Raw genomic sequence first — 17,505 nt, forward strand, 5'->3', positions numbered from 1 at the left:
AGCAGAGGCATTAGTCACAGAAAGAGATAGACAGAAACGTCAGTTTTGAGTTCATGCCAAACATTACACCCTTCTTTGGACTTAAGCTCTGCACTTCCCTTCCTCTGCAGCAGCACGGATAGTGAAAGGCTATTTTGGAAGTCAAGCACCAGAGAGCAATTTCACACATGTGTGCACAGATATATAAAAGCCTTCAGCAAGAAAGAGAAGCTGGGACTTGGAGCTCTGCATTACTGGCTGGTGAAAGGGCAGTGGAAGGCTCCAAACATGGCTCTGAAAGGCTGAAACAAACCCAAGCCACTGGACACATTCTGAAAGTCACTCCATCTCCTAACAAGAGTACCCCCTCTGACAAGAGGAACATCCAAACTTGTGTGTCAAGTTTGACACACCTGGATCTTCAGGAAGGCTTCTTACACCCAGGCCCCATGGATGTGGGGTAAGGTACTGAAAAGACAAGCTTCCCAAATTCCCTTAATAATAAATTACAGCATTATTTGCATTAATTTCCATGTTACTGAAAGGAAATTGTCCTTATCCAGAAAAGCAGAAATATGTGGACACAAGCTGTGACTGAAAGTCTCCTATGACTGGTCAGTGTGTAAGGACTGGGTAGCCAGGGCTTTTTCTTAAGGACTATAAACCAACCTCATTACTTACCGCTTCCATTAGGCCTTTCAGAGATGGTGTCTTTAACATCAATGCATCAAAGACTTCCTCTGACTCTTTTCGGACATACAGAAGCACTGGAAAGCAATTTGCAGAGGAATTAACTGTGCAATACCTCTCAGGAAAAATCTGTATCCCACAGTGGCTAAGCACATGGGGACATCCAGTGAGGATCTTATGAAGAAATATACATACATACGTTCAATATACACTTAAGACCGTAGCACAAACATGCACAACTAGGTTAGCTCAAAACTTACTTCTTGCACATAAAGCTCAGGCTTTAGATGCTCAAGCATCTTTACTGTCAAAATAGTTTTCTATTTTCTTTATTTTCTCTATTATTAGAAAAAAAGGTCATATTTGAAACAAAGAAAGGAGTAACACCAAACACAAATACTTGAGACTCTTGGGTTTCCTCCGTATCTTACAGTCATTTGCCATAAGACTTTTCACAGTCAAATGATTTGACAGATGCTATCACAGCAGGTGAATCCATCCTGGCTACCTCCTAAGTTTTAAATAATTTATTCATACAGTTCTGTGCTCCTCCTACACTGCCTCATCTTTCTTCCTACCCCTTGCTGTATTTCAGTAATACTCTTACCACCAGAGCTGACATACAATGCAGGTTTGGTCTCCTGCTAGGAGGAGAACAAAAGAGCAAGAACCCCAATTAGGTGAGAATCCCTAGCGTTCTCAAACTAGCACAGACTCTTTACATATAACATCAACCTCATTAAAAACTACATTAAGGCTGAGGAATAAGCCAGGAAAGCAAGAAAGCTTGGACTTTAACAGCTTTGCTGTCTTTAATCCATCTTCTAATGACTAGGTATTGCAAGTCTAATGACTGGATTGTTTGCAAGGGTTCGTCAGCCACAGCTTTGACACACCTGCAACATGGAACAATTATTGGCATTTCTAATAGAACAAGGTGAACTCAGGACAGCACAGCACCTTGATGCATTTTGCAATTTGCCTACTAAAGGGAGGTTTAAAAAGAGAGGACTGTAGATTTGAAAGAGGAAGACAGGACAGTCTCAGTTACAGCACAAGGTCAGATGAGTCAGCCAAAGGAGAGAGAATCCCATGGGCCTTGTTTTATGCCATGTAACAACATGAAAAAAAACAACAAGAAGTCTGATTTCCTGCTATAAAATTCATCCTTCCTTACTAACGTTTATCCAGACTGCAGAAGTGCAGCCCCATTATGGTGAGACTTGCTAGACTTAGCCTTTGTTGCTTCATAGGTTTAATATTAAAAGCTGAGTTGCAGTCCTTCCAAACACAACCATCATCAAGTAGGTATACCACCTCCAACACCCCAAAGGTACCTCTCATCTCCTTCCGCAACACACACAGCAATGTGAAATTGCAAAGACTGAAACTCAGTTAAAAATTAGCAGAATATTCTCTAAACTTGGCTTTCAGAGGTGAACATCCCATTTCCTGGTACAATGAAAGATGCAACGGTTTTATACCCAGAACCAGTTCTTGATGTTCATTGCTTGAAGTCCTGGAGGAGATTTCCAGAGCATTTTGTAGCAGATTACATGAAAAATTCTCTGCCCCAGTCCATTAGGGATACTGGTAAGCTGCTCACCCTGCCTTGACTCTCTTTACTTACAGGTTCAGAGTCCATGACTGCCTGAGTTGGCAGAAGCCCCCAGAAATTCTCACAATGTAAAATATTTGCACAGGTGAACCACATCTTAATATGTGAACTGTCACTACTCAAAGCCAGAAAAGTCAGTCTGAAGTATAACCAGTATGAACTGAAAAATTCTTTAACCTCAAATGCATCTCTCTATCATGAAGGATAAATACTCCAAAAATTTGGTCTCTGAAAGAATAAAAATACCTCTTTTTGGCTCTTCTATTCTGGCCATCTTATTTGGAGTAGCAATAAAGTCCTCTTCACCAATATAAGCTCCTCTCTTCAGGTTGGAGCTGTCATTGACAGGGCAAAAAGTTAGCAGTGATACAATTACAGGGACTTATGCCTCTGACTGAGGGCAAGGTGTCAGGAGGTTCAAGGGCAGCTCTTACCTTTCACCCTCTAGTTCTTCTGAAGCAACAGGAAGGACCTTTAAAAGCAAAGGGGAGATTTTGTGAATATTTCACCCAGAACTAGAATTAATTTTCTGTTATAATCTTTAAATGCTAAATCAAATGACACTGGCTCCAAAAGCCAGTAAACATCATCTTTACCTTTTTTCATAAAAAGTAATAAAGGGTATTAATGAGAGACGGGAACAAAGAGGAGCTAACCAGCTTTCTACATGGACTGGTGCAGTCTTCTGACAAAACTCAGTATAGGGCCTTTGTAGAAAAACATGCAGGAATGTCAGCCTTATGGATACAAGTCTATTCTCCATCTTTGCTAGGAGATCAGGCAATGCTCTTAAAAAGTAACGTTTAGAATATGTTAGAACATGGCAGAACTCCTGGCACAGCAAAGTTCAAGATTCTGAAACCTGTTTGCATGCTAATTTTTTCCCTTCCAGTTTCTTGTGAGCTGGAACTACCCAGGAACGCCGAGGCAGGGCGCTCTAGCAGTGGATCACAGAGCTGACACACATGCTAGCTCCACACAACAGATTTTCATCCTGCAGCAGGTATCTGGAGGAGTCTGTGCTGTACCACAGCACACCAGGATACCAAAGGACGTTACAAGAGAAAACCACCCTGCAGTTCATGCAGTGAAAATGCTATGGAAAAATCCTTTCAGGTTCAGAGAAACTGGACTTGATAGGAAAAAAATTTTCAATGATGGCAAAACACTCCCAGTTAGCTCCAGCCAATATATCTTGGAGCAACATTTCTTGCACACACACATTTTGTGCAGTCTGTATTTCATTACAGCACTGATGTAGTCTGACATTTCACATGTACCTACACACACACAGCATCCCAGGTATTTTGTAAAAACATCTGAGCCTCTTGATCCCCACACCCATGAGCTTTACTCACATGAGCCCCACGCTGCAGATTTGCAAAGTGAACATCAGGGATGAACAGGACAGGCTGAGTGTCCAGGTCCATGAAGGGCTTGAAGATGGTGATGTCAGTACGCTTGTGTGAGGGAAGCATGGGCACTTTGACATCAGAAACTATGGAGACAAAGATCAGGATAAAGGATGCTGAAAGCCCTGATAGGGTCCTGCATAATTTAAAAGGTACATACACTGCTGAACAAAGGGTCAGGGTCAAAGCAAAAAGCTCCTGTGGTAAAGGAGTTTGAACTTTGGTTGTCTAGATCTCAGCTGAGGGCCTGGGCCCTGAGGGCTTGTTTCACAGTGTACTCCAAGCTTTCTCCACCTCTCCAACTGAGCATCTCAACTTTATTTAGATATTTATCAGGATGGACAATAACCTGGCACTCAGCCCAAGAGAGGAACCTAGATCTTCCATGTACCAAGTAAGCCATCCAGAAACAGAGAGCACAAACTAGTCCCTGCCCCACCTTTCCCCTCTCCATTCCCTCAAAAGCTTGCTGGTGTAACTGTGCCAGGAGGATACAAAGAAGACAAAGAGATAACCTGCATGTTCCAAACTCGGAGCATCTTAAAGAGACAGCACCGCAGTAGCACTATATTACAGAGGTAGCAAAATACTGGTTTGTGCAAGTTGTTATATTTAAAGTTACATTTTGATTCCACACTTCCAAGTTTCACATACACATTTCACATTCCTGTCATTGTTCATCCTGGTCACCTCAGGGTGCCAGCCCCTAGTCCACCCCCTTAGGATCAACACTGTCTTCCATAGAGCCCTTTGGCTCTCATAGTGTCGCACAGTGATGTGACACAGCCCAAGAGGACAGACTTCATACACAAAGACCCTCTGAGGAAAGAGTGAGGAAGGAGATGCCTTAAATTGCATTCACACACATACATGCCAAACCATCACAGTTGAAGCTGTAGAAGTATTTTACCAAGTAGAAACATATTCATCTGAGGTCAAACCAACCGTAAACAAATGTTTTTCAAACAAAACCATTTATCACGTCCTCAGTAGGAAACACACTATTTTCTCCTTGTGAAACTGATTTTTTTAAAGATTGCTGAATTGCTGTAAAAATAACTTTGACCAAAAGCCACCAACTGCTTCTGCTGTTGAAGAGTTCATGCACATGTGGCATTTGTGATCCTGAAGGTGAATATAACAGGCTATAGCTTCAAGGAATCAGAAACTTCCCACATAAGAACTAAAAAGCCAAGGATCATAATTTCCATGAAAATAAGGATCACATCAGGCTAAGCCGAAGTCTAGAAAATTAACATTGGAAAGCAGCTTTTGTAAAATCATAAGGTCCTGGGAAATGTGTACTGAAATTGCCTTCCCTTTCCAGCCATAATGCAAAGGGCTGCATGCAGTAATCTTTTGGGAGCTGCTGGAGCTACTGCATTTGTGAAACCTTAACAACGTGCTAAACCTGCCTCTTGTGATGAAAGAAGCCAAAAACTCAGCCATTTCCACAACTTCCCTTGAGCAAATGGGTCCCCTTGAGCATTATCTTCTGAAGCTGCTCCAGCAGCTTGTACCTGCTGTGTCAGGAAAATCCTGCCCGGTGAGCTGAGAGGTGTGTGCTGGCTGAACCAGTCTCTGTTACCACCAGAGCGAGGGAGCACACGCGCCTGCCCCGTGCCAGCAAAGAACACAGAGATAGATCTTCCCCTGAGCAGCTCTGCTGGTGAGCAGCCAGTCATTCAAACACAGGATCTGCCATCTGCAGCAGCTAAAGGAAGATGCTCAACAGGGAAAAACTCTTCAAGCTTTATGTACTACAGTGCTGAGGACCCCACATGCTTCACACATGCAGAAACTTTGAGATTACTTGCTAAGGGCCACTTTGCTCTATGAAGAGTGAGCATAGGGCTAAGAGGCTGAAGGCTCAACCTCAAGGCTGCCACGGTTTTGCCTAGGAGTTGTAAATGCGTTTTTAATGTAAGTTAAAACCTAAGTTTAGGATCAAGCTGAAAATATTTGGAACTGATCATTATCACTGCCACCTGGATTGGGAGGGGCTCCAGCACCGGCCAAAAATCCCACCCTCACCTCACCACTTCAACTGGTACAACCCATACCTGACCGAATACACAGCAGGACCCCACCTTGGCCAGAAAGAACTATACAGAATGAAGTCCTAAATGACCCAGTGTGTTGCAAAATACAATGACTGTTCACTAAGGAACTGCTTAAAACAAACACTTCACAGAGGTCCACAGAGGATAAAAATTTACTTGAGTTCTACTGCACAAGCTATTTGTAGCGAAAATGAAAATCAGTATTTAAAATACTGATGGAATAAGTTCTACTTACAGGCATTCAACTGAGAGCTGGGATCAGTGCACTTGCCTTTTCTTTTGCTTTGCTTTCGCTCTTCATCCCTGATCTTCCTCTCTGCTCCCTGTCAGACAAGAGATTAAGGGAAAGGAATGGGGGAGTGAAGAAAAGGGGAGGAGGGGAGAGAGAAAGAAAAGGCATTTTTTAGTTTTTGAGGTTTTTTTTCAGTTGCAGATGCAGGAACAACTCTTCCAGAGTTATTTTTGTGAAGGTCAGTTCCACAGTACCCGAGCTGCAGTTTTTCCAAAGTGTGCCAGCTTTGAGATCTGCTTGCTTTTGAGTCCAATCATCTGACTAAATCCAACAACCATATCCAAGATGCAAACACCTGCTTTTCTTTCAAGTCAGATGGAGATAAGATGACAAAAGATATACAATCGTTATAGATATGGGTAAAGCATTAGATAAAAATATAGTTGAAGTGTTTAAAATAAAGAATTGCAGGTTCACCCAGTTAAGGAATTCCCTTGATTGTCATTAAAATCTACAGAAGTCACATCACACTTGGACCACCAAGTGCAAGATGCCTCCAGCACATTTCACACAGAGCCTGTAGCAGTTGCACCAGCCTTCACTGAGTTCAAGCTGCAGACATGCAGTGCTTTAAAGCAGGGATTGTTTCTTCTCTTTTTATCAGGGCCAGGCCATGGTGGAATCCAGAGCTTTCCTAACTGGGTTCATGCCTGCACTGCTCTTGGCCTTCCAAACCAAGCAGCAGAGGGGACAGTGCTATATTGCCATTTTTTTCTGCAAGGTGCAGACACCTATGATGGAGAAAGAAAAGGAAGTAAGAAGCTTTGGAATAGTGTTCATTCCTTCAGCTCTGCCCAGACCTTATACATGACTGTGGTTTAAGTCAGGGATGTCACACTGCCAACTGCATGAAGTGATAAGCCCACAGGAGATCCCTGACACTCAATCCTGGTGCTACCACTACTTTATCACAACTGGTATACACAAGTTCTACCGGTCTCCCAATACCCTCCTGCAAAGCAGGGGAAAAGGTAACAGTTACTTGGCCACACCAAGCCATTATTTCTCCTTCCCTCTCCTTCAAAGCTGCCAAAACACACCCACATCCTTGCACATACTGGAGAAAGACTTGATTAGCTACAGCAAATGAGGTGTCAAAACTCCTGTGGCCATGGGGTGGGACTCTGTGCCTAATGGTGCATGGGAACTACCCTCCTTACTTCCCAGTAAATCAATGTTCTATAGATGCCAGGCTGCCTAGGCTTGCTGGTAGCACTGGGCTTCATCTGCACCAGCAATAAAAAGGAAAATTAGCCAAGATATTTGATACACATTCACACATATCATCTTTTCTTCCACCCAATGAGAGGGAAAAAAGCAGCTTCAGGCAGCTGTGATGAAAAAGAGAAAAAATTACACATGAAGACACAGCCATTGTCAGCTTTGCTTGACCCAATAAATTATATAGCCCACTACAGTGAAGATATCCCACCTAAACCTCAGCACAGCTGGACCTGAACTCTGTGTCATCCCTTACCAGCACAGTCACAACATCTCAGCTTGACAGCAGAAATATAAGATTTGGTTCCAAATCTGATTTTTACCTTTCATGTGGAAATAAAATTGTGCTACTTAAACACTGCTACAGAACAACATCTGCTTCCTTGTGGAGAACATACTGATTCAGCAAGAGCAGATATTTCAACAAAACCTCGGCCCTCCCATTCCCTGCTTCAAAGTCAACTTGATGCAGGCTACTGGGGCCCAGGTAAATATGTCTCCCAACCCACATTAAAAACAAAAAGCAAGTTACGTCTTGATAACCAGCTTTTCTGCCCTGCCAGCAGAGCTCAGGGAGCAGTGGTTTCAAATTGAAAGAGGGTAGTTTTATACTGGACATAAGGAGAACATTTTTTTCTGACGAGGGTGGCAAGGTGCTGGAACAGGTTGGCCAGAGAAGCTGCGGATGCCACATCCCTGGAAGTGTTCAAGGCCAGGTTGGGCAGGGCTTTGAGTAAGCTGGTCTAGTGGAATGCATCCCTGACCATGACAGAGATCTAGAGGAGATGACCTTTAAAGGTGCTTTGCAACTGAAAGAACAGCGCCCGTGTTGCTGCCCATTCACATCAATGCTCCAGCAGCCTTGCACCCAATGCTTTCCCTCCAACAGCATCTCACTCATTTGTTCCTACCATCTCATGAAAGCCTTCCCATAGAACTGCCCATTGCTACAAGAGTAACAGCAGAGCACAGAGGGCAGCACAAGCTCTAGTCTGTGAAACCCTGCATATAATTCTTCTCCTGTGGATGCACAGCTGAGGTAACCATTCAGAACAGAAAAGCTCTTCTCTTTCTCTGGGACAGGTCAGCCCCATCCATGCTCAGCCCAAATATTGCTGGGCCAAGCCTGAAGGAAGCTTGTGCCATAACATTCTACAGGATGACATCATTATACCCGTACTGCTTTACTCAGGTCCTGAAACTACAGAGGAATAGATGAAAACCTAATATCCTGGGCACTGCAACCACAGCCTTAACAAAGGAATAGAGGAGACATCTGTGTTAGGTGGCCACAACATCACTATTTTCTGCTGGCTTGCAGTTTTTTTCCAACAGACCTCCACACTGTAGATTTGGCCCTGTATGATGAGAATATGGGTAACAGAATTTTTACAGATAAGAGTGGTCACATGAGGACAAACACATTCAGGGCTGTAACAGGTGTGGATATTATAGTTACAATGGTCCTATAAACATTCAAAAGCAGCTGGCTGATTACATACAATTCAATACAGGGCAGAAAATAGGTGCTCCTTCTGAAATGCCAATGCTCTTATAGGAGCCTGGAGCAAGCAGCCAGCATTAGAGTCTGTGAGTACATGGGGTTTGTGCATGATATGAGATAGCACGCAGGGACTGCAGGGATGGATGCTCTGAGGGAATGTTTAATCCAAGAACCAGCTTCCCTCATGCCCAACAGAGCCGATGCCAGTCAGCTTAAGACGGCCAAGGCCCATCAGCAATGGTGGCAGTGCCTCTGGGCTTATGTATTTAAGAAAGGGAAAAAATGTTCTGCAACAACAGTCAGAAGCAAAGTGAGAATACTTGAAATAAACAGCTCTGCAGATCCCAAGGTCAGTGCAGAAGGGGGAAGCCAGCCACTGGAGCAAGCCACTGGAGCAGAGATTCCCCTGGAGCCTGTGCAGGACCCCACAGCAGAGCAGGGGGAGACCCAAAGGAAGGTATTGTGATTCTGTCCAAGGAAGCATTTATCACAGCCTAGAACAATCTTGGTCACTCTGGAAATAACAATATGACACATTACTTGCCCTGGACTTTCAAAAGACTCTTCAGGCTGGAACAGGGTATGAAGATTGGGAAATTTCCCTTCTTTGCAAATTCAGTTAAGCTTTTACAGCTGCTTTCAGCTCAGCTTCTGCTGTTTCTTTCACAGCTTCTGTTGAATATACTGGCTTTGGGAAAGGGATTAATTCTGTGTGCTAAAAGCATTAGGTAGAGCAGTCAAATTACAGCACCCATCCAGCTTGTAAATGGGCTTTTTTATGCTGCTGTATCTCATGGTGGTACATCTTTTGTTCACAAGCTCTGCGAGTTTGGGGCTTTTCTGTAACAAATGCAGTATGAAAACATGAAGAAATTTAAACCAATATGACAGAACTTGGACAAAAAGAAAAGCCTGCACTTGATTCAGTTAATGGCAATGGTTTCTCCTGCTGAAGGCTCTTCCCAGTGTTAGTCTGTCACTGATTGACCTTTCTCTGATTGACCTTTCTCTAAAGTCAATGCACTCAGGCACTCCAGCATTTTAAGAGCAGCAAATTTATTTGAGGTCATCATAACATCTATGAGCCAAGTAGAAGGGGTTGAAATTTTTTAAACACAGGACATCTTTTCAGTGAGCCAAAATAGCAAGTGACACAATTAGGGGGAAAAAAAAAAAAAAAAAAGGAAAAAAGGCTGCTAAGCTGTGGAGCAGCTTTTCCAAAACAGCCATTGGCACATTGATCCAACCTTACCTTGTCACAGAAGACTTTAATTTGGCAGTAGGCTCTGTGGACAGGTTTGTTACTCCTGTTATTGTAGCTGTAAGTGTCAATCTGAAGATTTAGGGGCAGACCTTTAACTCCCTTCTGAGAGGAAAAATCTGTGCTGAGGCAGTTCACAGAAATGAAAACCTGCAGAAGAAGAAAGCAGCAGCTGTCAGTAGTGACACATGGAGTCCTGGCTGACCACTGAGTGAGGGATACTCAGCGAGTGCTAAGGCCCAAATGTTGGTCCTTGCCACTACAAGCAGCACCTTCCTTCTTCTGAGACACCAGGTAAAATCCCCAAGAAGCAGTATAACATTCTCAAGTCTTTACATAAGGCATTGGAGGGGACAAAGCCACTTTGTCCGAAACAGATTTCAACAAACCCTCCAAACTTTAGGAAGACTCCACCCATCTTTCCACCCAAGAACTCTCAAATGTCACCATCAAACTTTTAGCAGGAAGAATGCTTCTACAATCAATCTTCACTGCTCAGCATTTACTAGGATCTTGGAAAGAACAGAAACCATGCTCCAAACAATTCATGTTACTCCGGGTAAGTTAAATCTTTCCATGATTTTCACATGAGCACAACTTATGCTTGAAAGTACTCGGCTGAGGTTTTTTTCTAAAGGCCATTAAAAGCTTTTTAAGAATATTAGGCAACATGCAATCTTTAAACACAGAAATAACACCATTATTCCAGTGAAGGTTCCTGGGCTTTACACTAAGTTGAACACTACTTTGAATATTCCTTAATAAGACCTGCAATACCCTGTTAATATTCAGATGGAAAGGTAAGAGAAACATTTCCATTATTCTTACAAAAAATTAATTACAGGGGAAAATAATTGCATGTTTGGAAATATCTAATTTCATTTTCCTAACTGCTTGAAAAAACAGCAAAAAACCCTCTCAAAAACACAAATCACACACAGCTAGAGAACAAGTCCGATGCTGCTTAACAGAATAAAGAACTATCCTTAAGTGGATGTGAGCAGATAGACCAGAGTACTTTGTATCTAGATAATGGGCTTGCAGTGTGCCAGGCTTTTCTACAGACACAATGTCCATTACTGGCACATCTCAGAAGTTGTAAGGATTAATTACCAGGAATTTACGAGCCACCAAGACCTGAAAGGGCTTCTCTCCTCTCCGCCTGAAGAATAAAGGCTGGGAACTCGCTGCTTCAAAAAATAATCAAAGCCTTGGGAGCCAGAAGCACCTTCCCAGAGATTTTGCAGGAGCACCATCCCAGGACCCGACTGCTCACTTAGGTGGTGCTTGAGTCTCAGCAGCGAGCTGGTGCCACCTCCCGGAACTGCAGAGCCTCACACAGGCTTGGGAAAGCAAAATCAAGGCCTGTAGCTAAGTGCTGCTTACCAAGGTCCTCTTCAAACAGGTCCTGCAACATCCTTTACAGCTTTAACAATGATGGGAAATGGAAATGTAAAACCCTGATCTGGTGGTAGTTTATAGCCATTGTTTTTTCCCCACCATGTATATAATACAGATGAGTAAAAAACCAGGGCAGTGCAGGTGAGGGACTTCTATCATAATAACTTGTCTGAATACTGGGGACTCACATGCCGCTTCCTGCAGCCCCTGTGCCCTGAGAGGGCAGCACAGTTGCTCAGCAAACAGTCCCTCTATTCCCTTTGTGCACACACCATCCCCGAGATTCCAATTCCAATATCCCCACCAAATCCTGCCAAGGGACACAGAATGTGTGAAACACCATCCAACCCAGGCCAGCACAGCACATCAGCAGAGCCCCAGCCCCTGACCCACACTGCTGGGGGGACTCAAGGCAGGAACATGCACAGGATCCTGGGTGAGCTGTGCTCAATGCCTGCTCACCCTCCAGCCTGTGTCCCAGCATCCCAAACCTGTGTTGCTCCAAGACAACTTTCTGTGAAAGCATTAAATGCATCTCATATCACAGTCAGGAAAATTATTTTAAAATAAGCTGTTCACAGTCTTCCCTAGACTAACACAAAGGATGGCTTTGGCTGCTTTTATCCACCCCACTTCCATTTTTGCTACCCTTGGCTTTACTGGAGCAATTTGCCTGCAGTGCTGGTACACCCCAGGGGAAAGCTTCAAGGAGTTTGAAGAGCTGCTCTCACCGTCTTGGGAGCTTGGTAATCAGATGTATGCACAGCCTGAATAATTGCATTCCCTGAGCAGGGGTTTTGATTTTTACAAGACCCTCAACTCTGGTATTTCCATATTTTTACATTTTAAATTTTAATTTTAGATTTCCCTACACTGAATATTCACTCAACTCATTTCTGTATGAAAAAATGACTACATTCTTTAAGAAAGACATGTCCAAGCAGCCACATCAGCAAGTCCACCACCAACTCGAAATTTCTGTGAAATCCCTCAAATGTGTTTCACACCACTGGCACCAGAAGATTCAGTGTGCAGCATCAGTCAACAGTTCTCTAGCACATGGTATCACTTCTTTTCTGAGACTTCAAGTTCATGTTTTAAGTTTTTATGGTTTACCAGCCACAAAGCCCGCTGGGTTGAAGGTAGAAGAGTGGATCTCAGCACATGTTACTACAGCAGAGCTGCACAGGTATCCCATGGGAATTTAGAATTGCCTGTCGGATGACAAAGATTATCCTCCTACTTTAGTCTCCTCATTTGATTAGCTTTGGCTTTAAACAGCTGACTTCATTTTCATGCCATTTAAATCTTCCGACTCTAGGCAGATGACAGCTAAAACCTAATCATGTCTCTGAAGCAACAGAGAGCCAGCCTGTCTTCTGCTTATACTAAACCATTTCAGTTCAGAAGGAGCATCTACTTCTCCCTACCCATCCATAACTCCTATTTTTGAGGAATTTCAGGTTGCCTCAAGTTTCGCAAAACAGAATTTTAGCAAACAGCTTTTCCAGTTTAGGTTAAAACAGTTTCAGCCAGATTATTTATGTACAGGAATATTTGACTTATATTAGAAATGAAATCTAAGGCCAAATGACTGCATCAGCTACATCCCCACCCCAAAATTGCCACCAGAAAGAAAAACGTAACCACAGAAGTTGCTCTGCGTCTTCAGCCTGCTGAGCAAGATTCCTTTTCACGTGTCCAACCCATTTTTCCAAGGGCAGTTCCGCATTCTCAGCTATATTAAGATTTGTTGTTACTTTTTAAAAAAACATTTTCATCTCACCTCCCAAGATTCAACATAAAGACAGCACTTAAAAATAGAGCACTGTCAAGCCTGGGCACTTACAAACATGAGTCAAGCCCTCCAAAGTTATGCAGATTTTCTTTAAAACTGAGATTTGTAAAGGGAGTAGAAACCTGTTCTTGAGTTATTTTGCCTGCTTGGCAGTTGAGCCTCTTGTCTATATTTGACTACATATAGCTAGGCTATCACATATCCAGGCTTTTCTTTCTAACCAAATACAGGCTTAGTTTTCCCCCTTTTTTTTCTGTTGATTTTTTCCATGCTTATTCTAACTCCTTTGAACAAAAGCTGAGATACTCATTAAGGTAAATGGCTCCACAGTGGTGACATTTCAGCTAAAAAACAAACAGCATGAAAACTGTGAGCTACTACTACAAACTGCTAACCTCCCATACCTGGCATTCACCCCGACACTCTACAGCCTCCCTTCCCCAACACCATGCTGGGTTTCCTGCAGCCTTTGGGGCAGCCCAGCTGCACACAACAAAAGACTGAATGCAGAAGGATTAAAGCACCTCCTCTGGGATCATGCTGGAAGTTAGCGTGGGAAGAAGTCAGACCTCATGACTTCTGTCTGCTTTAACTATCCGACCCCTCATGCCCCTCCTCACCTAAGGTGGGAGGAACACACTGTGCCTACATTCAAATCCACAAGAAACAATCTTCCATTTTAATAAAGCAGAAAAAAATTAATCCGACAGCTCTGCCCTGTGCCCTCAAGGAAGGGCAGCAGAGACAGCCAAGTTCTTTCCACACAGCACCTTTTTTAACAAGATCTGCCTTTCAAACAAACCAGGAAAAACAGACATAATTAAAGGGCAAACAAAGTGCTGCAGGAACCTCTCTGTCAGCGAGATGAAAGATGCCTTTTTTAAATGAAGGCTTGCATACCCAGATCTCTTCTCCTCAGTTTATCTTGGACACTGTACCCTTTTGTCACACAAAAAGCACTAGCAATTCTGATGAGTCCAAAGGCTACGTAGGCAGCAGCTTGAGATGAAATGTCAAAGCTCATCTGCCCAGTTGGAAAGCAGCAGAGTAGATTCTCACCCATGGCACCCATGGCTGCCACAGGCAATGGGGAGCAACTTGTGTTAGCACACTGTGAGCTCTGACCAGTCAGAGCAAACACAAGCATGGCTAACACTATCCTGCAAAGTCGTGTACATCCTTCTGGATAAGGACCTACACAGGCAGACTTGGGACTTTTCCAGGCTGATCACCCTTCTCCACATTTATGTCATTTCAAGAGAAGGCAGGTAAATGGTACTATCTCCTATTTATGATCCTTTATATTTCTGTGCCCAAAGGATTAAGACATTACTCAACAATCCAAGTCCATTGGATATTTCTTTCTCTACTGAGAATTCAGATAAAAACTTAAGCTCTTTTCTCATACTAGTACACAAAAGCCTCTCATTTTAACCACAGAACAGTTTGGGTCTGAAAGGATCTTAAAGATCATCTAGTCCAGCCCCCCCCCCCCCCCCCCCCCCATTTTGGGCAGGGGCACATTTCACCAGATCAGAAAGCTCAAACTCTCATGCAACCTGGCCTTAAACACTTACAGGGACAAGGCATCCACAGCCTCTCTTAGCAGCCTGTTACAGTGCCTTAGCATCCTCCCAGAGAAGAATTTCCTCCTAATGCCTAATCTGAATCTGTCAGTTTGAAGCCATTCACTCTTGATCTGTACCACTAAAAGCCGTTGTAAAAAGTCCCTCTCCAGCTTTCTTTTAGGCCTCCTTTTGATACTGGAATGTGTTCTAAGGTCTCTCCAGAGCCCTCTCTTCTTCAGGCTCTACAACCCCAATTCTTCAGCCTGTCTTCACAGGAGATGTTCCAGGCTGTGTTAGATTCAGTCTATGTTATAATCAACTTTAAATTGTCAGGATGTTTTTGATTTTGGATGACTGTGTTTGTACAGAATACAGAGTTTGGACGCTACAACACAACAACTAGAGACAGGTTAAACTGCAATGAGCTGCTTTCCTGGGAATGCAGCTGGATACTGCTTTTCTTGGCCTTGGCTAAATAGTTCCAAAGTTATGCCCAAAATACGGTAGGCAAAGGGATTCCAGTGGGTCTGAAGACCATTTTCCTGACACAAAGACAACGTCTCCCCCCTCCCATAATGAAAAATTAACTGGAACCTTGAAGTTGGAACAATGGTGATAGCTAAAATCATATGATTTCTCTAAAGGCTTGGACAAATATAAACAGCAAAGAGATAAAAAAAAAGAGTATTTTCTAAAGATTTGTCCCTGTATGTTTCCTCTATGCTGCAAGCGGGCTGGATGCAAAACAAGTCCAGTCCAAAAGCCTTATGAAGTAGACCAGCAGAGTTCCAAGCCCTTCTGAGAGGCAGAGCTGTCAGCCTGGGGACTGCCTTGTGCCAGTGTAGCTACATGGCTTCCAGGACTGGCTGTGGGTGAGACCTAAGCAGCTTCAAGTGCAGGCAGGGCAAGCACAGGTCTGCCTGTACACATCCACAAAGTCATGTCCTAAGAAAGCAGTGCTGGGAAGACTCTTCTGTATTTAAAAGAAAAAAAAAAACCCAAACCCACACTTTGGTAACATCACCTGAGAGGTGGCTAATCTTACTGCTCTCACATGCATTTCTTCACCTCCCACACACACCACAGGTTTTGCATCAGCAGGAGGTGAGCCAGGAAAGAGATAAAAAAATTGGGCAATTCATGCACCTGTGGGCTCCCTCAGCCTCCTCCTGCCTTTGGGATCGGATGCTCCAAAAAAGGCTTGTCTGGCAGATGGGTGATAGGGCTGCATCCGCTCCAGCTCTGCTCAGGCAGGCCCAGCACCATCCTGCTTGCAGCCCAGGGGAGTTTGCGTTCAAACCTACCAATCCCAATTTGGGTGACTGACACAGAGGCCATCATGGGTCCCACACCATGTCAAGGAAAGACAAGTGGGAAATACAATCTACCTCCAGATAAAGAACATCCTCCTAGCAAGTTTACTCCATCAGCAAAACAAAAAGGAATGGTAATGAAAGGAAAATACATATTCCTGCTCACAAAGAGCAATGCTGATTATTATTCCAATCTGTTCCAAGGCAAGGAAATAGAGGAATGTCTCTGCTCACAACACCTGGGAAACCTGGGGATAGTAGTTCCCAGTCCGACGGATCCTTCCTCCCACCCCATGCTTTGATAAGATAAAGCTGTTGGGCCAGGTTCTGTTAGGTTAGTTGGAAAGAAAGTAAAAGCAGCACTTTGGCAAAAACAGTAACAGTAGGTTGAAAAAAACCAAACAACCCTAAACAAACAAAATGCCCCCAAAAACACAAACCCCTACTGCATCCCCCCTACATCAACACCACCACAAGTCTCCAAAAACAAGGACAAAAGCTGAAACACATAAAACAACACAAAACAGAGCATTAAGTCCATAAAGGCACAAAAATGGCTGAAAATGAAGAGTTGCCATCAGGCAGAAAAGGAATAGAGAAAATGGAAAAGAAAAAAAATATCACCTCCTGGTTTTCTCTATAGAAAAGCTAATGTAAAGAGATTTTCCTTTTAGCTTTGGGAAACACCCTGTGAACTTGTCCTTGGAAGACTAGACAATGGCAGAGGCTTGGGACACCAAGTTCAGAAGAAATACTGAGTTGAAAACTTGCTTCTAATTGGCAGTGCTTAAAATCAATGGCAGCATATGCTTGTTTTCCAGGAAACCCACGACAGAGTAGGGAGAAGTCAGTATTAAGATGCAGGTAAGCAATACTTGCTATGACTTTCCTATGTCACTGCTCCAAAGGCTGTGTGTACCTGTACCTCAAAGTATTCGTGGTCTGCTGCCTTGGCTTCACACCAATCTCCTTCCTTTAAGTTATGTTTGACTCATCACATTTCATAGTTTCATTTCCAACTAGTCAAACCTGTACCTCTTCAATGTTGCTGAAGGTGGCAACACCTTCTTTAATGAGGCATATGACTGCTGCTTCATTACAATGGCATCCATATAAATGTATTCAATATTCATCAATCAAAAAAGTTGAAATTCTTCCTATAGAGAACACCAAGGGAGAATTATGCTAAAGCCTTAAAATCAATCAGAAGTGTACCACCCAGTCTCACTTGAAGCTGTAGCAAGAGATCCACCCTCTCCAAAAACTGAACTCATCTAAACAAAATAATCTTGCCAATACATGGGAGGATCTGCCAAGAAGACCACCCTCATTGCCTAATTTTCTATTTTGAAAGGCTATCCCAAGTTAGATGCAAATTACCATAA

At 43.3% G+C, this 17,505-nt stretch overlaps 1 protein-coding gene across 1 annotated transcript in view; it reads right to left on the reverse strand.

Annotated features, from left to right (window-relative positions):
* Positions 1-17,505, reverse strand: part of GRHL1 (grainyhead like transcription factor 1) — a 36,528-nt gene that overhangs the window by 2,208 nt on the left and 16,815 nt on the right. The window contains exons 9-14 of the mRNA XM_062488487.1: positions 10,032-10,190; positions 6,034-6,085; positions 3,646-3,785; positions 2,722-2,759; positions 2,534-2,622; positions 661-746 (exon numbers count right to left, since the gene is read on the reverse strand). Coding sequence (XP_062344471.1) covers positions 661-746; positions 2,534-2,622; positions 2,722-2,759; positions 3,646-3,785; positions 6,034-6,085; positions 10,032-10,190 — 564 coding nt within the window. The remainder of the gene's footprint in view (positions 1-660; positions 747-2,533; positions 2,623-2,721; positions 2,760-3,645; positions 3,786-6,033; positions 6,086-10,031; positions 10,191-17,505) is intronic.

The sequence above is a fragment of the Cinclus cinclus genome, chromosome 3 (genome assembly GCF_963662255.1).
Source record: "Cinclus cinclus chromosome 3, bCinCin1.1, whole genome shotgun sequence".
Classification (NCBI taxonomy): Eukaryota; Metazoa; Chordata; class Aves; order Passeriformes; family Cinclidae; genus Cinclus; species Cinclus cinclus.